This window comes from Bidens hawaiensis, unplaced genomic scaffold (genome assembly GCF_021521415.1).
Source record: "Bidens hawaiensis isolate Kalapana, Puna unplaced genomic scaffold, B.hawaiensis_p1.1 tig00000702_1, whole genome shotgun sequence".
NCBI lineage: Eukaryota > Viridiplantae > Streptophyta > Magnoliopsida > Asterales > Asteraceae > Bidens > Bidens hawaiensis.
This window is the reverse complement of record NW_027491042.1, coordinates 1151172-1175254: the sequence shown is the minus strand read 5'-3', so window position 1 is coordinate 1175254 and position 24083 is coordinate 1151172. Positions and strand designations below refer to the sequence as shown.

Below are 24083 nucleotides of genomic sequence, written 5' to 3'. Positions count from 1 at the left end.
TTTAATGTTTCGTTTATTTTGAAAGGCAAAATGATGTTTTAAGACAAGACGTGTTTTGATATGAAATGTTTTAAGAAAGTTTTTATATTCCGCGAAAGTTTTAATGAACTCTGATTTGTAAGAACTGTGTTTATGAGTAAATCCGACGCTAAAGTAAGGCTACCGGGTTCGGGGCCTTACAAGTGCCTCATTAACCGGGCCACAGACCATGGTATTCGGTACCACGTTCTCAGAAATCCAGAAAAACTTGTTTCGCCAGTCTCTGGAACCTGCCTCAACTTCATGACCTATACCCTGGTCAGCTATCGCTTGACAAGTAAACCACCCACCTCGATTAACCATTCGGTAAAAAACAACAAATTGATCAAGGCGGGGTATCATCTCACGTTTCGTACACACGAATTTGAAGTGACGAATTCGCATAACGGCACGAGGATGCAACTGGGATAAATGTACCCCATACCCACTCAATACCTTCATGAAAAATTTTGTCATGGGAAAACGGAAATTCCCATAAACGAAGAAGTCAGAATATACAGCCATTTTGCCCGGCGGCGGCAGGCTGGCTATAGAACCAGGAGAGGGAAATTCCGGTTCCCACTCCGGTGGAATACAATAAGTATCAAGCAGCTTCTGGTAATCAGATTAATCCCATTGAATCTCTACTTCATCAATCTCAGACTGAACAATCGTCATTACAGTAAGATCTGGTGAAATAATGAGCGGTTATAAGAAAGATTGAGTGGTCAAGTCGAAGGTTCAGAAAGAAAAAACAAGATGATAATCAGAAATCAAAGGCGATAAAACTTCGAAAGAAAGTTAACTTCCCCTATTTATACTCATCGCAATTAATGCGATGGGATAGGAACAGTGGAGAGAGAAAAAATCGCCTAATAAACAGTCGCCACGTCACGCGGGAAATTCGAAAAAGGAAAAAAGTTGTACAGTCGAGTACAGTGACAGCTGGCATACACGTCTTATCACCTGCCCACGCGCCTGCGAGTGGCCAACTTGTCTTTTTTTTCATGATTATCCATAGCAACAAAAGATATTTCTTATCAACTTGCAGAATAAAAAACCCCCAAATACACATTAAGTCCAAAATTTTACCCGCATAAAGTACTTCACGCAGAAGAAACACTGGACTGGGGGACTTATAGAGGTAGGGTATTAAAAAGGCCCAAATACCCTTAAGTACTACCCGCGGGTCAGTGGAGGGCCCCTCATAAAACTCCCTTGGGACATATGGATCACCCGCTTAACCATCTAAGGAAGAAACATCCTAATGACACATGCGCAAGCATCCTAGCACCCTCAAGAGTCATCCGCAAGACGGAATATTCATCCGCATAAATGACCAAGAGGTAATGCCCCGAGACAGCTGTCAGTAACCAATTGCCTTCTAGAAGATTTACCAAGATGCTTTATTGGGAAGTTCGTGATCTTTCTCCCAATAAATAAGGGACACCTGGCAAAGCCGTTATAATCGTGCACATGGCCAGGATTGTTTAGCATCCTATCCCGTGTAGACATGTGTCTAGGTTTTTATACATGCACATGCAACGTATAATTAAACCTATCATATGAGGACACGTGTCCAGGTGGTTACGAGAGAATCTTCTGAAAAGGACAGCTGGCCCAATCATCTTCTCACACCCTTCGGCTATAAATACCTTCTCAGTCACCATGAGGTATTCATATTCACTCTCACTGTACTCTTACCATTTACTTAAGTACTTTATCTTCGTCGGAATTGTACTTATTCTCACGCCGGAGGGTGGTTACGGGAAGACCCCCTCCTGTCCTTCCCGTAACGAGCTCACGGTGTCTGTTTTGCAGGTTCCGGTCACTTGACTTCAGGGAATTGGGCTTTTATCGTACTGGTTGTTATCCATATCTTACCCTGTAGACTCATTGGATCTAAGACCCGTCAAGAGGAGTAGATCAGTGTTTCTTCAACCTTCGTGATGCATGTATGCGAATGTGAGCGTATGAGGGTTGTTTTTTGCCACTGGGATGCCCCAGGTAGCCAGACTTTATTCGTTGGTCAGTCATTAAAGAAAAACAAGAGTTAACAAAATTCTGAACTAGTTTAGTAAATAAACTGGTAAATAAAATAAAATAAAAATGTGGTCGCTAACTTAAAAGGCTTTAAAAAAAGAAGGTAAAAAGTGAAGATTTTAATTACTTAAAGGGCTATTCATGTAATACTTGCATACGCGTTAGACGAAGCTTTGCCCTAGTACGAAGATAATAAAACCAGAGCAGCTTATATTGTATGGTTGTTGTTCTTACACCCGCCGTCAATAACATCTCTCGGTCAACTTCAAGATCCTTTTTGCAGGTATGTATGTTCTTTGTAATCTTTTTTTCCTTTCAAATCAATCTCACTCTTTATTATGTGTTTTCTGCATATAATTAAGCTTTTAGACAGACCTATATACTGGAACCCACCTGGTGAATTGTATTATATTATATTATATTATACACACAAGTTTCATCTTTGTGAACTTTAGTTCAGTGACTGTAGTTAAGGATAAGAAGATTGGATTTTAGGCATTTTACATCTAAAGTTAAGATCAAATATTTAGCTATTTTTTTTATCACTAAAGATGTAGGTAGGGTTTTAGATAGGATGTTAATAGGTAACTTGCACTCTTCTTAACTTACTAGGGATGAGCAAGCGGGTACCAGACTTTTTGAAGTTTTGGGATTGGTGCAGTACCGGTTTGGTATAGGTATTTCCCAATCGGTACTAGTATCAAGATTTGTGGAAAATTGGGATTTTTGGTAATACGTTTACTTGTTTGTGGATTTTGATGCTGGAAATGCAAAGAAAGAAGTGTAAAATTGTCGTCTCTTTCGAGTTTCGCCTACACCGCCATTCATGTGTTAATGTGTGAATTAGTTGACAAAAGCATGTAAATTTATTATTTTTTTTTTCCATAATACACGTTTAATTCTGTTGACTTACCTTGTTTGCGTGACACATTCATCTTTTTGTTTACTGATACTTGTTTTGTTATGTTTTCTTTATTGTTGAACAGGGTTTAGTAAATGGGCGGAAAAAGCTACTCGCCTTCACCGCCTAGGGGTGGTCATGGTAGAAGGGGAAGAAGCCCTAGTCCTAGAGGCCGCTATGGCGGTGGCGGTTATGGTGGTGGCCGCGGTAGCCGTGGTCGTGAAAGAGATCTTCCAACCAGTCTTCTTGTTCGCAATCTTCGTCATGATTGCCGGTTTGTTCTTACTCCATCTATTTCATTTACTTATAAATTATAATAAGATGTTCTGTTATTTAACGAATGACTGATGTTTGCAGCCCTGAAGACCTCAGGAGGCCATTTGGACAATTTGGTCCTTTAAAGGATATCTATCTGCCAAGAGATTATTATAGCGGGTGAGCTGGCATAATTCGCACGTTCACGATCTTTATATCTCGCCTTTTTGACACTAAAAAACTTTACTTTACGCCTTTTCGACACACTAAAAACTTTAAAAACATCTGATTGCTGTCTTGAGTTGTTGAGATGCAACATTGAAGTGAGGTAAAACGTTTTGAAGAGACATCGGTCAAGTTTTAAGGCCTCTATAATATTCCAGTTATAACAAGTACCAATCAAGTAGAGTTAGAGTTTTGTTCGAGATGGGTTAAAGATGAGAAGGAAATATATCAAGATTTCTCAAGTCTTGAAGAATTTCAAGTCATATTTATATTCACATTTTGCAAGGTCAGCAGCCATGTGCTTGCTTTATCTCCTTGTGATGATGACCTTTTCAGATACACTAAAACTTAATTATTTCAATGATTTGTTTTTAAAGTAACAAATTTGTAATCCAAGTTTTTAAATCTTTTGCAGGGAGCCGAGAGGGTTCGGTTTTGTTCAGTTTCTTGATCCTGCTGATGCTGCTGAAGCAAAATACCAGATGGACGGTCAGGTCTTTTTAGGCCGACAGATGACTGTTGTGTTTGCTGAGGAAAACCGCAAGAAGCCAACTGACATGCGAAGTAGGGAACGAAGGTATGCTTATTGACTTGTTAAATTCATATATCAACATGATAATATTGTTTCAATGAATATGTGGTTTTGATGATGTGTATAACTGTATATTGTCACAGGGGCGGTGGTGGTAGGTTTAATGACCGCAGGCGATCGCCACCTCGCTACTCCCGCTCACCGCCACCGCGGTACACTCGATCACGATCTCACAGCCGCGAGTACTCTCCTCCACCAAAGAGAAGGCAGCACGCGAGGTATGCTACAATAATCAAATCTAGCATATTTTATTACATATTTTAAACTTTAAATTATTATTTGTAACTCTTTTGCTGGTTTTTGTGGTTAGGTCTATTTCGCCTGAGGAAAAAAGACATAGCCGAGAAAGGTTGGTTTCACGGTCTCCAGTTAGAGAGCTGTCCCCACCTTATGATGGTGGGTCAAGGAGCCGAAGCAGGTCTCCTCCGCCTTACAAAGGGTCAAGGGGTCAAAGCCGTAGTCCTGAAAGGGAGCCGAGGGACCGTAGTCCGGCTAGGGAGAGGCGGGCACCAAGGGATGTTAGCCGGAGCCGGAGCCGGAGCCGGAGCCGGAGCCGGAGCCATAGTGGTAGCCCTGACGGGCGTGGTTGCTCTCGGGGTGAACCGGAAAGGGATGTTTCTCCTAGCCCATGAGTTTGGCGTGTTGGAGTGTGATAGGCTTTGTGGTATGTGACTGTTATTTGGAGACATTGATGTTGCTGGACAATTGTTATAGTACTCCTGTGATGTACTCTATGAATGTTTTGATTTCTGGTATTTTATATTAAAACGCTCATCCTTTCTTTAGATGAATGTTTTGTTTATTGTAAGGCTGTTCGCGAGCTGATCTAAGCCAAGGTAATCTCAGGCTCGGTTTAAAACCAGGATGAAAGTTTAAACTCAAGCGTGGCTTGGTTTTAAACCGAGGTGTCTCGGCTTGTATTGATTTGATTTGGTATTAAAAAAATAAATTAAATAAGTTTCAGCTGAATACAAGTCGAGTTCATAATGAGTTCATATGAATACAAAATACTTTCAACATATAAGTATTTAAAGTAAAATAACATGATTCAAAATGAGCTGATCCGGCTCAGCTCAGTTTCGAACTAAGCCATATCTAGCGAACTTTTTCGATCCATGAGCTTTTTGAACTGCTTTAGTTTATTGTATATTTTTTGACATGCGACTATGCGCACTAGCTACATTTACTAATCAATAACTCTTGTTGTTTTGATGCTATACATCCAACTAAGAGGTAAAACCCGAGTATTAAAACAATTGTTGACATTGCTTTATGCCTGTTTGAACAAATAGTCCATGCCTATAAGCTTAACTAGGCTCGTTTTGACTTACTAGGGTTCGTTTTGGTGATATTCTAGTATCTGATTCTTTAGTTTCTAGCTTGAGTGAGTTTTTAGAAAACATTCAGATAAAACATGAAACGAAAGAAAGTATATTATTATAAAATTATAAATCATCCAAAAAAAACACACAGAAATCTTCAGACAAAACTGCTGAATTTGGCCTATTAAATGCATTTAGGTTCAAGAATACATAGGCTAACTGAGCAAACTATAACACTATAGTAAAAGAGTATTTGCGTTAAATAATCCTTCCAAAACTACACACCAAATCTAATTTCTATGTAAACAAACCCACAAGTACTCGTGTACATATTCTAAACGAAGAAATATACAAGAATATTTAAGCACTCGATCCAACAGTCCGCAACAGCCGGTTTACAATGGATAACAAGAAAGAAGAAAAAAACCCAAACATGAAACCACCTCAGCAGCCGTCTTTTGTATAAACGGGCTCTTGCCATATCTTCGTGTTCTTTTTCGGGTCATCAGTGAGACTTAGATCCTCATCGGTCTCCTTATATGTTTTAATATACGTCTTTGCCCCACGCAGAATAAGCCTTTCTATCATAAACAACTGGTAGTTATTTTCAACTACCGGGTCTAATATCCCGCTATAATTTGACGAATAAGCCAGTTTGTACCTGCATTATACATCAAAAATCGTATTTCATATATAATGAAATAAATGGATGCAAATGTTTTATATAACTGTAAGTTTTAACAAGTTACCTCACAGAAAGAGGAGAAAAGAAATTTGGTGTCTTCTCATTAGATGCGATAAATAATGTCCGTCCACGCGGTACCCACTTTGCAATTCTACAAAGAATAAACTGAGGACGCGTGTCTCGGTCAAGATGAGGATGAAGGGTCCTCGCAACACCAAACCGGTCTTTTCGTGTTTTTAAGATATCACCTCGACGGACATGAATAGCATCATAATCACCAAGAAGTGACATAATCTGGACTCGTTAAAACAAATCTGATCAGATACTCTGGGAACAAATAGGCATGTAAACGAACCGAACACGACCAGCGCATGTTTGTGTTTGTTCATTTAACTTTAACCGACCACGAACACGAACAATTAAGTGAACGAGTTTTCTTGTTTATGTTCGCTCGTTAAGATTCCAAACAAACATAAATGATCGAACATAAACAAACGTTCACGAACAATAATGAACGAACAAACACGTGCTCATGTTCGTCTGCTTAATTAAATGAACAAAAAAATTCGATTCATGTTCGCTCGTTTATTAAATAAACGAACATAAACAAGCTTCTCGTCAAACAGTTCACTGAACGTTAGGTTCGTTTACAAGCCTAGTAACAAACGAGTCGGCATAATAAATCACTCAACACTTACCTTATCGGCTGCATCTCTAAGCTTTTTGGCAGCCATTGTAGGTAGATATGAATGCAGTAACAACACAGCAGAACGGTTATTCCGGTCCTTACATTCCATAAACCTGAATTATTATGGTGATTAATACCTACACACAACACAACATAATAATAAATCCAAAAGACACCTAAACTAAACATAAACTATTTTGGAGTTTTTTAATTATTACCATGATAGATGGTTTGCAGTTCTATTAATAAGCAGAATCTTGGAATATTGACTTTTTTCTTTAAGTTCAGCCCGACTAACTCCTTCCACATGAGCAACTCCTCTAGATCCCAGTTTCATACTTGTTGACATAACTTGGAACCATTTCTTCGAATTATCCAAAATTACCGGTACCGTGTTGGATATAAGATCCAAATCATACAATGAGTCCATGGCACAAGAACTTGCAGCCCACCTGAACTAACAGTAATTTTGTATATTATATTAATATTCATTGCAAAAACTTGATGGATTGAAGTTAATAAGAAAGCTAAAAGAAGTAAAGAACTGACCTTTGTTCTGAACTAACATTATCTGAATGATGCAGAATTCCTTTATTATTATGTATTGGATTTATACACATCCTAGAAGGCATCACAAATGTCCTGCAAAAACAAATTGCATTGATTTTGTTAAAATTCAAGCAAATTAAGGTTTCATCTGATCTAGGTCTTTCTCTTTCTGTCTATCAAACTAATTATGATTACAGATAATATTTTTTTTTCCCGAATACTAGTACCATAGCTATACCTAACCTATACCGGTACCAAACCGAACAAGAACTATACATACTTGATGGCCGGGCTTTCCTTTCAACAGCTGAAGCTATAACCCTTTTTTCCGTATAAGGCTGAATCAAGACTCGTGTTCACCTACATAATTCCTTGGGTGTCCCCAGCAGGCCATACCTCTCACCGGTCGAAGTAATCCGTTTAGCTGACGGGAAGTAAACAGTATGGTGTTTGGGACCCACTTTTCTCAAACTCGGTATAGGTACAGAAATATTTTTTGTTATTTCAATATTGGTACCAATTGAAAATGTAGAGTTTTGTACCGTTCTTTCTTGTTTTTCTACAGAAACCGATACCATTTTCGGGACATTCGGTTTCTTAGTTACGAATGAATATGATACGATTTTTGGTCTCTTGATTACACTTGGTTACGAATGAAAATAATCCCATCAAAGTAGATTAGTTAAAATAAAAAAAAAAAACTTGGGTACTCAGTTCGGTTCCCATCCGGTATCTGTATTTCCGGTAGCAGTATCAAACCACTACATTTGGTACAGTATTCGGTGCTCAGTTTAGTTCAAATTGGTACCAATCTCATTACTAACTGCGATACAGAACCAAATTATCAAACTTTTCTTAGTAATCAAACAAATGAACTTAAAATTACCTGTTAAGAACAATTGCTTCTTCGAGGGCACAGCGGAGACTGGATTCCTGATGGCCGAGTCCTTCGCATGACTCGCAATGTTTTCCGGGACAGTCGATTCGATTTCCCCAATACAGAAACCTGTCTAATTCTTTGGGGTTATTGTTCAAATGCAAAATGGGGGTTTGAAGTGGGTTTGATCCAGCGGTTGAGATTAGCGACGAAATGAGGTAGATAATGACAATTAATGAGATGGTAAGTGTGAGTAGTAAGTAAACTGGAGATCTGGATGATTTGGGTTTAGTTCTTGAGGGTTTCAAGATCGCCATTGTTGGTGCTTTGATGATGAAACAGGTAATAATAATAATAATAATAGGTGGGTGGGTTTATATTTTAAAGAAAGGGATATTAGAAAGAAAGGATAATAAACAAGTCGGGTCGGGTGGGTTCTGGTTTAACGGCTTGTTTTACATGACGAGTTTAAGTTTTTAATGAGTTGTTTGGTAGCCTCTTAACAGTCATTAAGAGGCTAACACTTAATGATTAATAACCTCTTGATGGTTAAGAGATAACCTTAAATATGAATGTTTAAGGGGTAATCATTAAGAGATAGCCTCTTAATCATTCAGACTTAAAGTTATCTATTAACCATTAAGAGGTAGTCTCTTAATGATTGTTAAGAGGCTATCAAACATCCTTTAAGTTGGAGTGGACGGTTAAACTGTTAAACCAAACGTGAAGTGAACTGTTTGGACTAATATTAGCCGAATTGACCGAGCTTGCTTAGTTATGGACAACTCAAATCAATTTCATCGGTTAATAATACGGTCACTTGAATTAAAAAGTTTATATACGACCATCATGTGTTTTAAGTAAATTTGTTAGTTTTTCTAAAATTCTTATAACTGTACTCTCTATCTATCTTGTAAGTCATCTCACCATTCTTCTCTAATCTTAACTTTTGATGTACTAGAATATCATTTTAATAATATATAATATTATAGTTTTATTGACACCTAACTAAAAACATACGACTTGCATATTGCAATGACTTCAACACTTACCCTTTTGGTGATCTGAACACATAGTGATGTACACACCCCTGACAAAAGCACTAACCAAATGGCTAAAACAAATACAGACGGTGAAAGTATTCATTTACATAGATAATGGCGTAAAAAGATATGCTATTTACATCACAACATGTGTACAGACACTCTATAATACTAGATGGGTGCCCGCACGATGCAGCGGGTAACACTAAATCCCTAATAATCACGTAACAGTTATAGATGTTCATGGTTAGTTTGAAACCTTGAAACCGTTAAAATTACCAATCATCGGTTTGGTTTCATGGCTGGTTTTTCTTTAACTTTTGGTAATGGGGTTTCTAAACTTTTAAACCTTAGCAAACAGTTAGTCTGCAGTTTATACCCAAACCGGCCATATAAAATCTGACCGGACGATAAATTTATAATTAAAGCTTCATCCGTGAAACCGAAGCGTTAGTAACGTTTCAGATCAAATTTCAACGGTGTGTTTCAGTCTTTAACGAAAAAAAATGGTACTGGCTGTTTGGCTCATGGTTTAACTTAAAAACCGTCAAAACCGAATTAAGAAAACACATATAGGTTACATGTTAAAATTTTATATTAAAATAAAATATAACAATACCATACTCAAATTAAAGAAAATAGAATGCTAATTTTTATGGTGTAGTTTTTTTTTTAAATATTAACGTACGAAAAAGTTATGGCCGTTAATAATCGTTGGTGGAAAGTTGGTTTAAAAATGAAAGTAAAAAGAATATATGAGTAAAGATGATGGACCAAAGTTTAAACTATTTTATAAATGTAAGTAAAGGGGGAAATATTGTAATTATTTTTAAGCATATTTTGTAATTGACAAATTTGCTCTTATCTTAAAAGCTTTATGGGATGTAACATATGCATTACAAGTTGTAAATTACTTAAAATCCTAGTGTCTTAATTTGCCCTTGTTTGGTGTATTATATATAGTAGAGATGATATACCTAGTATCATGAGTATAAGCGGTTATGGCTTCCAAAATCTCTATATAATGTTCGAATGTTTTTACACAACTATAGAAAATAAGTCGCTTTATAATGTTATATTCAAAAAAACGGTATATGCACATGCAAAGCCCAACGTCCTAGAAATACATGACATCAACCGGTGGTGATAAAACGCAGGTGCCTCATCAATATCATACCAATATCATATTATAAATAATATTTTAATTTTGAAAAATAGCTTCTTAAAAGTGTACATTCAAAAAGTGCTAGATTTTAAAAACAAATGATTTCAAATTAAAATCTAGTATAAAGTAAAAGTTTGTGATGATAAAGGTAACAACTAACAAAATGATTGATATGTCAAAATAATGTAGGATGATATCTTCAGTTGCACGCATTGATACTTGCTTTTGGGTAATTAGTATTTAATTATTATATTAACTAGTTTGAGTCTCTTATGCTATTGGGATTATTTAAGTTTTTTTAATTTTACACTTCGTATTTTGTAATAATTTGTTAAAAAAATTTGTTTTATTTTTTAACGTGATTTTATTATGATTTAATACATACATATTAAATTTTTCTTTAACGTTTGAACTCTTTCAATTGAGATTTGTAGGATTCTTTTAGATTTTTAACAAACGAACTTATATGAACACGCACATGTTGGTTTTTTTAAAAGAACAAACATGACACAAATATTTGTCTTATGAAAAAGGGTCGGTTGATGCAAGTAACGATGGTGGTTGATATATGAGAGCGAAGGTTGCCGATGGTGGGTGGTAATCAGAAGTTAACCGGTGATGGAGAGAATTAACCAGCGACCGAGAATATGTAAAGAAGACAAAATAAATTAGGGTTTGATGATAAAACAGTTTCACAAATAAATGAGATGTTATAACCCGTTTAGTGGCTATTTGGGTTTGGTGAGACCATGGGCCACGAAAATTATTGTTTGATTATAAAAAAGTTTCACAAATACAAGATGTTATAACCCATTTAAGGACAATCCAGGTTTGGGGAGACCCATACATGCGAATTTAGGTCAAACACATGAGAAGCCTCAAATAACAATTCGCATAAGATTTGATCAACATAAATTTGGAAATCACGGCTCATTGTACCCAAATCAACTTCTAGTGTTATTTGGTTAGGGTTTATTCCATGAAAAACCGAAAACATAGAGAAGTAGAACCAACGACAGCGAAGAAGGATGACACCATGCTGGAGAGACCTCAACAGAGGATGGAAAGAAAAACCGAAAAACCAATATGCTTTAGAGCATTACCAATACGAAGTTTTTGGGTATTTTTAGAATAGTGAGAGAGTGGGGGTGAAGGAGAGATGGAGTGATGTGAAGGTGAGAGTGACTACGAGAAAGAAGAAAGAAGAGAAAAATGATAATTTTACGTGTATAGTGTAGGGCATGAAAGATAAAACATATGATTGGTGGAGCAAGTGTCATATGGAACACAAAAACACCCGTTAGATCACTTTATTGGTGATGCTCTTACAGTTAGGAATGAGTTCGGTACCGACCGGTAGTGGTACCGAAAATACCGATCCAGAAAATCTCGAATTCTTGGTACCGGTACGGTACTGGCACCGAAGGTAAAATTTCAGGAAATACCGGTACCGTACCGTATCGATCCCGAAACTCAAATATTTGGTAACGATACCAAATTTTCTCATCCCTACTTACGCATCCACATCAGGCTCCAAAGCCTATACATGAACCCTTCTGACAACTCACGAACTACATATGTAGCAAACTCCACTAATGTGAAGGTAATGATTGTGATTCAAGATTGTGAAAAGGGAAAATTACCTAAATAGCCCTTTTGAAGAGAGAGAAACACACAAATAGTCTGTGAGATTTTGTTTTATAAAAATAACCCTCGAAATCCAACTTTAACGTGACATTGGGATTTTCCCGTGAGTTTTCGTGGACCAATCATAAATAGCCATGTGTCAAGCATTCTCACCTACCACGTGACTTTTCATCTGAAATCTGTCTTACACGTTTGTTTTCACATCAAATCTAACTTGATGAAAACCAACTTTAACATGATGTTTCAAGTTGTTTTTGTCTCCAACGTGAGTTTTTCAAAAAAGTTGATTTTTGAGTTTTTCAAAAAAGTTTCACAAATCCAAAGATGAATTTCAAATGAATTTCAACTTCGGAGACGAATTTTGATTACAATTCAATTGCCTAGATGAATTTCATAGGAATTTAAACTTTTCTTCAAAAATTACTTATTACCACTAAATTTCATGTTGATCATATTCGTTTTATTTCATTTCTCATAAACCAACTAAAATTTGGGTGATCTCATCTTGAAGAATGAAGTTTAAGCGAGGTGATCCGATTGAAATTGTTTATATGGCTCCGGCGGTGGTATAGAGTACTTTAATGTTTCACATAATAATATTTCCGGCGGGATCCCGGCGGGATTTTCGAACAAGATTCCGGCGAATGCTTATAATAATCTCACCGGAGCAATCCCGGAATCCGGCATGTTGTTTAACCAAAGTGAGAGTTATTTCGCTAGAAACCGAGAGCTTTGCGGGAAGCCGTTGAAAGAATTATGTGTAATTCCTTCAACGGCTTCCACGTACCCGCCTGCGATCGCGGATTTCCCCGAGACGATCCTGTGACATCTGCCCAATCCGACCCGACCCAGGTACCCGTTTTCGAATCCGATTCTTTTTATGATTTAAAATTTGTTTATTAATCTTTGTAAATTTAACATTTAAATAATTATATATATATATTTTTATATTACTATTTCCTTGTCGCCGTCCCGCCTCTTTTCTCTCTTGTCGCCGTCCCGCCTCTTTCTCTCTCTTGTCGCCGTCCCGCCTCTTTTCTCTCTTGTCGCCGTCCCGCCTCTTTTCTCTCTTGTCGCCGTCCCGCCCCTCTGTTTAACCCTTGAGTCTGAACCCCTTTTTCTCTTAACTCTTTGCTTGTCCTTTGGTTCTTCCCGCCTAAGGTTGTCTGCGCAGCTCCACGCGCCAGGCTCCTTACAAGGAAGCCCGCGCGAAGACCAGCGGTTCCTGCGATACGCGTGGCGAACTGTTCTCGCAGCGCGCTAAGAATTGTAGTTCTTCTCGCAGCGCGCTAAGAATGGTAGTTCTTCCCGCGACGCGCTAAGGATTTGTAGTTCTTCCCGCGACGCGCTAAGAATGGTAGTTCTTCCCGCGACGCGCTAAGGATTTCAGTTCTTCCCGCGGCGCGCTAAGAATTGTCTTCTGTCTGTCTTCGCCCTCGCGCGTGCGCTCGAATCTTCTCGCGCTAGACCTTAAGTCTTTTCTTCTGTTTATGCCAGCCTGTATTCTTTTGAGATATCTTATCTTTTGTTTGAGCACTGTAGGTCAGTTCCGACATCTGTCCGAAAAGCCACTTTCGGCGCAGCATGCGCACCAATCCTATTGGTTGACAGAAAAAGTGACTGACATTATCTTTTGAAATCTTCTTTTGCATGCCTTGAACAGTGTTTATCTGACGCCTCCCATGCTTTGCCCTTAACCTGTCAGCTTTTCCCCATCCCCTGCAGCTGCCGGCATATCTTTTGATATCTTTTGCTTTTGGCTTCTTGTACTTTTTAATATCTTTTGTCTGATTTGAGAAGATCTTTTCCTCCTTTTTAGGGATTGTGTTCCCTAGGGTTTTCCTATAAATTAAACTATTTTTCTTGTTATCACTACACACACTACACTTAAACACTCCCCAAACCTTTCTCCCTTTGCTCTCTGCCGAAAATCCTCAGCCCTTCTCTTGCCTCCGTCTTCTCTTCTTTCCTGCCCGGAATCTCGGTAAATATAAATATATATATTTTGTTTTAATTTGTTTAAGTGACCTGCATGTATTAAAGACATAAAAACCAATCGTTAAACCCATAATCTCTTATTTATAGGTTAACTTGTGCTTGTTTCTTGCATTATCTTGCAAACACACCTTTTTCAGGTGAGTAATCTCGTACTTAATCCCCTTTTATTTTTAACGTTTTGGGATGTTCATGTGTTCGTACAACTTGAGTCTTAAACTTGTTTATGAACTTTATGTGCGCAAAACCCCATGTGTTATGGACGTTTACTTGGCTGTTTATTTGTATGTGTGACTCATTAACCGCTTTGACGGCCTATTCCGAAGTTTTCATGGATCCATTAGATGAACACGGGAGACCTATCGTTTACGGTTTTCTTGTTTTATTACACATGCACGAATGTTTTCTCGTTTTTGTGCTCAATTGGGAGCACGGATTGAACTATGAGCTATGATCTAAGGCTTGATCACAATCTGATTACACCCTATGTTAAACCCCAGTTAAGCACATGTTGCGCGCAGTGTTTATTATTATCTATTTATATCTATTAAACTTGATTTCTCACCGACACGCAAGTGTTGACGTTTTATTTTAACACATGTTCAGGTTTGCTGTAGCTGCTTTTGGGAATCTCAAGGACACGTAGGATGTTTTCTTTTCTTTGGACTTAGATTAAAATGTAACAAGACAAATTATGTTATTTGAATATTTTAAGTTATGAGATGAATTATGTTACTTTATGTCATGTTCTGCGCGTGCGCAATGAAATGTATTTATTAAATATTGACACCCAAATAGTGTCGCGAGTAATGAAACAATACGTGGCGCCCCGATGTATAATCCGCCATCGGTCTGGGTGTTACAGATTGGTATCAGAGCTCCGTGACTTTAGGATAGGTGGTTAGACGTAACGACCTAGAATACCTAAGAGTCCCTTCTCGCGCATGAGAAATATCTCATGTTTGCGCGCTAATTGTTAATTACTCGATATTTATAAAATATGCTTGCGCATATGCAGCGCATGATTTCATGTTTTATTTCGCGATCTTTCGATTTTTGTTAAATTTCAATCTATTTCTTTACCTACATATTCGTTTGTTGTGGGGATTGAAAATCCGAGAAGTCATGGTGGTACATGAATAGTTGATTTTCAATTACCATTAGCCTTATGTTTTAAATTGAAGATTTGAAAAGTCATGGTGATACATGAATTGTCAACCTTCAATGCTCATTTACTCGATATTTTAAATTGAGAATTCGAAAAGTCATGGTGATACATGAATTGTCGATTTTCAATTCGAATTCTTTACCTGTGTTAAGTTTGCATTTAAATTCATATTTTACTTCAAAATTTGATAGCATTTAACTCCGCGAAACAAGCTTTACGACGATATAACTTGCGCTAAAACGATTTCCCATAACAAGATATTAACAAAAATTAAAACTTTTATAGAATGCCTCCGCTATCTCGCCGTCATCAGAGGAGAGAAGCCTCGCGCAGACGTAGACAACAACGTTCCCAGGAAATGGCCGCCGCGATAGCCCAAGCCTTAAACCAAAATAATCCCAACCCCTCCGGATACAATATTAAATCCTTTAATGCGGGTAACCCTCCGAAATTCACAGGACTTGAAGGAGCCACCGTTATGCTCCAATGGCTTGAGAAAATTGAGAACACCTTCCTCCATACCCAATGCCCTCCAGACCGACGAACCTTATACGCCTCAAGTGTCCTAGAATCAAGGGCGCTTACTTGGTGGAACAGAGTAGCTCACGCGCGTGGCGCAGAGGCTGCATCTAGCATGCTCTGGGAGGAATTCAAGGAACTTTTGACTAGAGAATTATGCCCTCCCAACGAAATAAAGCGCCTTGAGGAGGAATTTTGGAACTTGAAGCAGTACAGTGGCGAAGCGCGCGAGTACGCGACGCGCTTCCACGAACTTAGTTTGCTTGTCCCACACCTAGTTACTCCTTCCCGCCGAGCCATCGAGAAGTTTCTTGGGGGCCTCCCCATGGAAATTCAAGATTCTGTATGGGCCAGGAACCCAGCAACCCTCTCTGACGCCATCGAGTTGGCCGCTGTGCTCAGCGACAACCATGTCAGGGCAGGAACCCTGTTCCTGCGAGGAACCGAGAAGACCAAACCCACCAAGACTGCCCCAGAACCAACAGAAACCAAGCCAGAACCCTCAAACCGTAACAACCTCAAGCGCAGGCGCAAATCCTATGCGCTTACCAACCCGCTCGTTGTCCAGCAACCCGCCTACCAACCTCCAGTACACGCTCCTAACCCACTGTCAACTTACCCAACACCCCCTGTAGTCCATAACTATGCCTTGACCAATCCCGCACTCCCTGCCCCGTCAACTAAGAAACCTTACACAGGAAACCAACCTTTTTGCCCAACCTGTAGACTTCATCACCCAACTCAAACCCCGTGTCGACAATGCAACCGATGTGGCCGTATTGGTCACATTGCTGAGTACTGAAGAGTCCTTCCCGCCAACCCAATTGCGCAAACACCACCAACTTACCCGATAAACCCACAACCAACATACCCTAATCCACGACCCAGGTCGTGCTATAACTGCGGTGACCCCAGTCATTTCCGGAACGCGTGCCCAAGACTGCAAGTACAAATTACGCAAGCTAATCCGGTTAACCAAATTTCAAACCAAGTGACGCGCGGCCGAGCTTTTAATATAACCGCGCACCAAGCGCAAGCGAATAATGACGTGGTTAATGGTACATTTTTACTTAACGGGCAATATGCATCTATACTTTTTGATACTGGCGCCGATAGAAGTTTTATTTCTCGCGCATTTGAACAAAAACTCGCGCGACCGCGAGTAAACTTAAACGAAAACTTTTCAGTTGAATTGGCTAATGGTGAAACTATTTTAATAAACTCCGTGATCAAAGATTGCACGCTTAACCTTAATGAACATGATTTTCTAATCGACCTCATTCCCATGCCTCTTGGAAGTTTTGATGTGATTATTGGAATGGACTGGCTCTCGCAAAATCGCGCCGAAGTAATCTGCGCCAAGAAGTTGATTCGCATTCCTCGGGAAAATGGTCAAGATCTTCATATCTACGGCGAGAAACCATCTAACGGTCTTAAACTTATGTCATGCTCTGAAGCCCGAAGACTTTTGCGAAAGAAATGTGTCGCGTTCTTAGCTCATGTGGTCAAACCCGATGAAGGAAAGAAGAAACTTTCTGAAATCCCCATCGTGTGTGACTTTCCTGAAGTCTTTCCCGATGATCTTTCTGGTTTACCTCCCGTTCGGGAAGTCGAGTTTCGTGTTGATCTTGTCCCTGGTGCTTCCCCCGTAGCCAAATCTCCTTACCGACTTGCACCCGCTGAAATGCAAGAATTAGCAAGTCAACTTCAAGAGTTGACCGATAAAGGATTCATTCGCCCTAGCTCTTCGCCATGGGGTGCTCCGGTGTTGTTCGTTAAAAAGAAAGACGGTTCGTTTCGCATGTGTATCGATTACCGCGAGCTGAACAAGCTCACCATTAAGAACCGGTATCCCTTACCGCGTATTGACGACCTCTTTGACCAACTCCAAGGTGCCTCTTGCTTCTCCAAAATCGATCTCCGTTCGGGCTATCACCAGTTGCGTATCCGCGAAGAGGATATTCCCAAGACTGCTTTTCGAACCCGCTACGGTCATTTTGAATTCTTGGTCATGCCCTTCGGTTTAACCAACGCACCCGCTGTTTTCATGGATCTAATGAACCGGGTGTGTAGGCCTTTCTTGGACCGATTCGTGATCGTGTTTATTGATGACGTTCTGGTGTATTCCAAAACCAAGGCCGAGCATGAACAACATCTTCAGTTGGTGTTGCAAAAGCTTCGAACCGAACAACTCTATGCCAAACTCTCCAACTGTGAGTTTTAGTCGGATGAAGTACAGTTTCTTGGTCATGTTGTAAACAAGATGGGTATTCATGTCGACCCATCCAAAATTGAAGCAATCAAGAACTGGATTACGCCGTCCACTCCTACCGAAATCCGTTCCTTTTTGGGCTTAGCTGGTTACTACCGGCGATTCATTGCGAACTTCTCAAAAATCGCCTTGCCTTTAACAGCTTTAACGCACAAAGGCAAACCGTATATTTGGGGCTCTAAGCAAGAAGAAGCTTTTCGAACGCTCAAGCAATTGTTGTGCGAAGCTCCTGTTCTAGCGTTACCTGAGGGTACTGACGACTTTGTCGTTTATTGTGATGCCTCCAACCAAGGTCTCGGTTGTGTACTTATGCAACGAGGCAAGGTTATCGCTTACGCGTTAAGGCAACTTAAAATTCATGAAAAGAATTATACGACTCACGACCTCGAACTTGGTGCAGTTGTATTTGCCTTAAAAATCTGGAGACACTACCTCTATGGGACTAAGTGCATCATCTACACCGACCATAAAAGCCTTCAGCACATCTTTGATCAAAAGGAACTTAACATGAGACAACGCCGATGGAACGAACTCATCAGCGATTACGATTGTGAGATCCGGTATCACCCTGGTAAGGCTAATGTGGTAGCCGATGCGCTCAGCCGAAAACCCAGCCAACTTAACTGTATCTTGCCGCGCACGCAGCTTCGCTTCGCGACGATCCAAAACGATCTTGAATCGCGCATTCGCGACGCGCAGCGCGCATCGATCAGCAAAGGCAACCTACGCGCCGAGTTAGCGTGTGGTGCAGAAGTACATCTAGTCCCTAACCTGAATGGAATTCATTGTTATCTCAATCGCATCTGGATCCCCAATGATGAGACTCTTCGCTCTGTCATACTGAGTGAAGCGCACAAAACCCGGTATTCCGTTCATCCTGGTGCTGACAAAATGTACCAAGATTTGCGCCTTTCTTATTGGTGGCCTGGTATGAAAAAGGATATTGCTGTGTTCGTAGCTAAATGCCTAACTTGTTCTAAGGTAAAAGCTGAACATCAACGCCCATCTGGTTTGCTCGAACAACCTGAAATTCCTACGTGGAAATGGGAAAGTATAGCAATGGACTTTATCACCAAGTTACCCTTGACCGCAAGCAAACATGATAGCATTTGGGTAATAGTGGATCGATTGACCAAGTCTGCCCACTTTCTGCCCATTCGTGAAACCTACCGTGTTGAACAACTTGCGCATCTTTATGTCAAGGAAATTGTCTGCCGTCATGGTACTCCTTTGAGCATCATATCCGATCGCGATGGCCGTTTTATATCTCGCTTTTGGAAATCTCTCCAATCTGCGTTAGGAACTCGTTTGGACATGAGTACTGCATATCATCCTCAGACTGACGGACAGTCTGAGCGAACCATCCAAACCCTTGAGGATATGCTTCGATCTTGTGTTCTTGATTTTGGAGGTAATTGGGATTCACACCTACCTCTGATCGAGTTCTCTTATAATAACAGCTATCATTCCATCATCGGTATGGCCCCATTTGAAGCACTTTACGGTCGAAAGTGCCGCTCACCGATTTGTTGGAACGAAGTGGGTGAAGTTCAAATCACAGGACCCGAACTAGTTCAAGAGACAACCGATAAAATCGCCAAGATCCGTGATCATCTGCTGACTGCCAGAAGCCGACAGAAGAGTTACGCAGATCGCAGGCGGAAGCCTCTCGAATTTCTAGTTGGTGATCTTGTTCTCCTCAAAGTGTCGCCTGGAAGGGTGTTGTCCGCTTTGGGAAGAAAGGTAAGCTTGCACCTCGTTATGTTGGTCCATTCAAGATTCTTGCGAGGGTGGGAAAAGTTGCCTACAAACTGGACCTGCCGCCCGCGCTCAGCAATGTGCATCCAACGTTCCATGTATCCAATCTCAAGAAATGTTTAGCTGACGAGAACCTCCACATACCACTTGATGAAGTTCAAGTTGATGAGTCTATGCATTTCGTTGAGAAGCCTGTGGAGATTATGGATCACGAGGTAAAGCAAACCAAGCGCAGTCGCATCCCTATTGTTAAAGTTTGTTGGCAGTCCAAGCGCGGAGCCGAGTTCACTTGGGAAAGGGAAGATCAAATGAAGATCAAGTACCCGCACCTTTTCTCTGCGCATTCTACTTCGAGATAAATTTCGGGACGAAATTTCTTAAAGTAGGGGAGACTGTGACATCTGCCCAATCCGACCCGACCCAGGTACCCGTTTTCGAATCCGATTCTTTTTATGATTTAAAATTTGTTTATTAATCTTTGTAAATTTAACATTTAAATAATTATATATATATATTTTTATATTACTATTTCCTTGTCGCCGTCCCGCCTCTTTTCTCTCTTGTCGCCGTCCCGCCTCTTTCTCTCTCTTGTCGCCGTCCCGCCTCTTTTCTCTCTTGTCGCCGTCCCGCCTCTTTTCTCTCTTGTCGCCGTCCCGCCCCTCTGTTTAACCCTTGAGTCTGAACCCCTTTTTCTCTTAACTCTTTGCTTGTCCTTTGGTTCTTCCCGCCTAAGGTTGTCTGCGCAGCTCCACGCGCCAAACTCCTTACAAGGAAGCCCGCGCGAAGACCAGCGGTTCCTGCGATACGCGAGGCGAACTGTTCTCGCAGCGCGCTAAGAATTGTAGTTCTTCTCGCAGCGCGCTAAGAATTGTAGTTCTTCTCGCAGCGCGCTAAGAATGGTAGTTCTTCCCGCGACGCGCTAAGGATTTGTAGTTCTTCCCGCGACGCGCTAAGAATGGTAGTTCTTCCCGCGACGCGCTAAGGATTTCAGTTCTTCCCGCGGCGCGCTAAGAATTGTCTTCTGTCTGCCTTCGCCCTCGCGCGTGCGCTCGAATCTTCTCGCGCTAGACCTTAAGTCTTTTCTTCTGTTTATGCCAGCCTGTATTCTTTTGAGATATCTTATCTTTTGTTTGAGCACTGTAGGTCAGTTCCGACATCTGTCCGAAAAGCCACTTTCGGCGCAGCATGCGCACCAATCCTATTGGTTGACAGAAAAAGTGACTGACATTATCTTTTGAAATCTTCTTTTGCATGCCTTGAACAGTGTTTATCTGACGCCTCCCATGCTTTGCCCTTAACCTGTCAGCTTTTCCCCATCCCCTGCAGCTGCCGGCATATCTTTTGATATCTTTTGCTTTTGGCTTCTTGTACTTTTTAATATCTTTTGTCTGATTTGAGAAGATCTTTTCCTCCTTTTTAGGGATTGTGTTCCCTAGGGTTTTCCTATAAATTAAACTATTTTTCTTGTTATCACTACACACACTACACTTAAACACTCCCCAAACCTTTCTCCCTTTGCTCTCTGCCGAAAATCCTCAGCCCTTCTCTTGCCTCCGTCTTCTCTTCTTTCCTGCCCGGAATCTCGGTAAATATAAATATATATATTTTGTTTTAATTTGTTTAAGTGACCTGCATGTATTAAAGACATAAAAACCAATCGTTAAACCCATAATCTCTTATTTATAGGTTAACTTGTGCTTGTTTCTTGCATTATCTTGCAAACACACCTTTTTCAGGTGAGTAATCTCGTACTTAATCCCCTTTTATTTTTAACGTTTTGGGATGTTCATGTGTTCGTACAACTTGAGTCTTAAACTTGTTTATGAACTTTATGTGCGCAAAACCCCATGTGTTATGGACGTTTACTTGGCTGTTTATTTGTATGTGTGACTCATTAACCGCTTTGACGGCCTATTCCGAAGTTTTCATGGATCCATTAGATGAACACGGGAGACCTATCGTTTACGGTTTTCTTGTTTTATTACACATGCACGAATGTTTTCTCGTTTTTGTGCTCAATTGGGAGCACGGATTGAACTATGAGCTATGATCTAAGGCTTGATCACAATCTGATTACACCCTATGTTAAACCCCAGTTAAGCACATGTTGCGCGCAGTGTTTATTATTATCTATTTATATCTATTAAACTTGATTTCTCACCGACACGCAAGTGTTGACGTTTTATTTTAACACATGTTCAGGTTTGCTGTAGCTGCTTTTGGGAATCTCAAGGACACGTAGGATGTTTTCTTTTCTTTGGACTTAGATTAAAATGTAACAAGACAAATTATGTTATTTGAATATTTTAAGTTATGAGATGAATTATGTTACTTTATGTCATGTTCTGCGCGTGCGCAATGAAATGTATTTATTAAATATTGACACCCAAATAGTGTCGCGAGTAATGAAACAATACGTGGCGCCCCGATGTATAATCCGCCATCGGTCGGGGTGTTACAGATCCCGTCGTCTCATTCGAATGTTTCTTCGAATAATACATCCGACGCAACATCGAAAAAAACCCGATTTAAAAGCAAACGACAACCATGGAGTGAACATTTTTTTAACACGTCTTGCAAATAATGGAGATGCACTAAATTAGATGGAGATGTACAAGTTAACAATACATTTCAGGTCAAATCCATCGTTGACAATACATATATGCTACAATCAAACTTTGACTATGGTTTTCAACATAAAAGCATGTATTCCGAAAAGAGTTAGGTGGATGGGGTCCATATGAAGTATTTCTCCTCAAAAATGTCTTTGAATATGGATTTTATAACAAATCCAACTTTAACTATGGTTTTCAACAAAAATCAACGTATTCTGAAAAGGGTTAGGTAAATGGGGTCCACATGAAGTATTTTAATCACAATCCGTCTCCGAAGTTGAAATTCATTTGAGATGAATTTCAAAAAAACTCAAAAAACCATAAATTTGAAAACTCACGTTGGAGACGGAAACAGCTTGAAACATCACGTTAAAGTTGGATTTCATCAGGTTAGATTTGATGTGAAAACAAACGTGTAAGACAGATTTCAGATGAAAAGTCACGTGGTAGGTGGGAATGCTTTACACATGGCTGTTTATGATTGGTCCACAAAAAACTTACAAGGAAAATCCCAATTTCACGTGAGTTGGATTTCGAGACTATTTTTGAAAAACGAAATCTCATTGGTTATTTATGTGTTTCTCTCTTCAAAAGAGCTATTTAGGTAATTTTCCCTTGTGAAAATGTAGCAAACTCCACCAATGTCGAGGCAATGATTGTGATTCAAGATTGTTTTCACACCTTTGTAACAGAATATGGGTACCTCCACTAATGGCGTATTTAAAATATATATAATATATTATATAATTAGTATAATTAAGAAGTTTAGTGTTATAAAATAGGTTTTTATAAACCTTTTGTATATAAGATATATTTATTAAATAAAATCAATATCTAGGTCCTTGATATTGTGGCTTGTGTAGTTTGTTACAAGTCACTTAGTTTTGTTACCTTGGCCACCATAAGGCTGAGGGGTGTGGAGCGCGAGAAAGGGCGCGTGAGGCCAGCCGCTCGCGCCCCGGGGCGCGAGCACCACACCACCGAGGCGCGAGAGGGGCGCGAGAGGGGCGCGAGCGCGGAAAAAGAGGCAGGCGCAAGAGGGGTAGCGCTCGTGAACGGCATGGGAATGCGTAAATAGAGCCGCTGGGCTCTTTGTTTATTAAAAAAAAAAAATTTTTATGATGTTGGCAATACTGTCCGGAAAAGTGACTGACCTGGCTGACCGGTGATCGGAGAACTGGGTATTGTAGCCGGAGATCTATGATTCAGTGGGTAGCAGTCGGTGAGAGATAATATCATAATAATAATAAAGGGGTTGGAGTGAGAGAGAAGTTAAAATTATGATTTATGAGGTTGCTTTATTATTATTATTATTATTATTATTATTATTCATGGCTGCATGTGTTTTGTGATCGTTCGAAACAGAATGGGTTCGCGGGAAACAAACTGTTTCGAATTAAATGTTTTATTGTGTTTTTTTAAATAATTTATGAGTTTTTATAATAATTCGTTTTTTTAATACATTTATAAAAAAATTAAAAAAAAACAGGTCGCGCCCCTCCACACCATGGCCCGGGGCGCGAGCACCACAACCAACACCCATCTTATCAAGTTTCTCTCTCTGCCACACGTCACAATATTATTGGCTGGAGCCTCCACTCGCGCCCCCTCTCACGCCCCCCACACCCCTCAGCCTAAGGGTTTGAATCAAACTTGGACAACTATGAATGCTTTTTCTTTTTTTATTGGACAACTGTGAATGTTTTTTTTTGGGTTTTGCGCGGGAGCACACATGGTTTACAAGTC

The 24083-nt window shown here is 39.9% G+C and overlaps 2 protein-coding genes across 3 annotated transcripts; one reads left to right on the top strand and one right to left on the bottom strand.

Annotated features, from left to right (window-relative positions):
• Nucleotides 1–2227: 2227 nt before the first annotated feature.
• On the top strand, nucleotides 2228–4819 carry LOC143532449 (serine/arginine-rich SC35-like splicing factor SCL30A). 2 transcript variants are annotated; one of them, XM_077027497.1, is made up of 6 exons: nucleotides 2228–2344; nucleotides 3048–3236; nucleotides 3320–3397; nucleotides 3858–4019; nucleotides 4118–4252; nucleotides 4345–4819. In XM_077027497.1, the coding sequence occupies exons 2-6, from the start codon at nucleotides 3058–3060 to the stop codon at nucleotides 4664–4666; spliced, it is 876 nt and encodes a 291-aa protein (XP_076883612.1). In that variant the 5' UTR covers nucleotides 2228–2344; nucleotides 3048–3057; the 3' UTR covers nucleotides 4667–4819. The 2 variants fall into 2 exon arrangements, with proteins under 2 accessions (XP_076883612.1, XP_076883607.1); XM_077027492.1 differs by having other exon boundaries at nucleotides 2266–2348.
• A 737-nt stretch (nucleotides 4820–5556) lies between these two features.
• LOC143532831 (uncharacterized) lies at nucleotides 5557–8512 on the bottom strand. Its single transcript, XM_077027766.1, has 6 exons — nucleotides 8165–8512; nucleotides 7279–7371; nucleotides 6948–7181; nucleotides 6740–6842; nucleotides 6106–6335; nucleotides 5557–6017 (listed from the first exon to the last, which is right to left on the bottom strand). Exons 1-6 carry the CDS (start codon nucleotides 8470–8472, stop codon nucleotides 5801–5803), a joined length of 1185 nt encoding a protein of 394 aa, XP_076883881.1. The 5' UTR covers nucleotides 8473–8512; the 3' UTR covers nucleotides 5557–5800.
• Between the last annotated feature and the right edge of the window lie 15571 nt (nucleotides 8513–24083).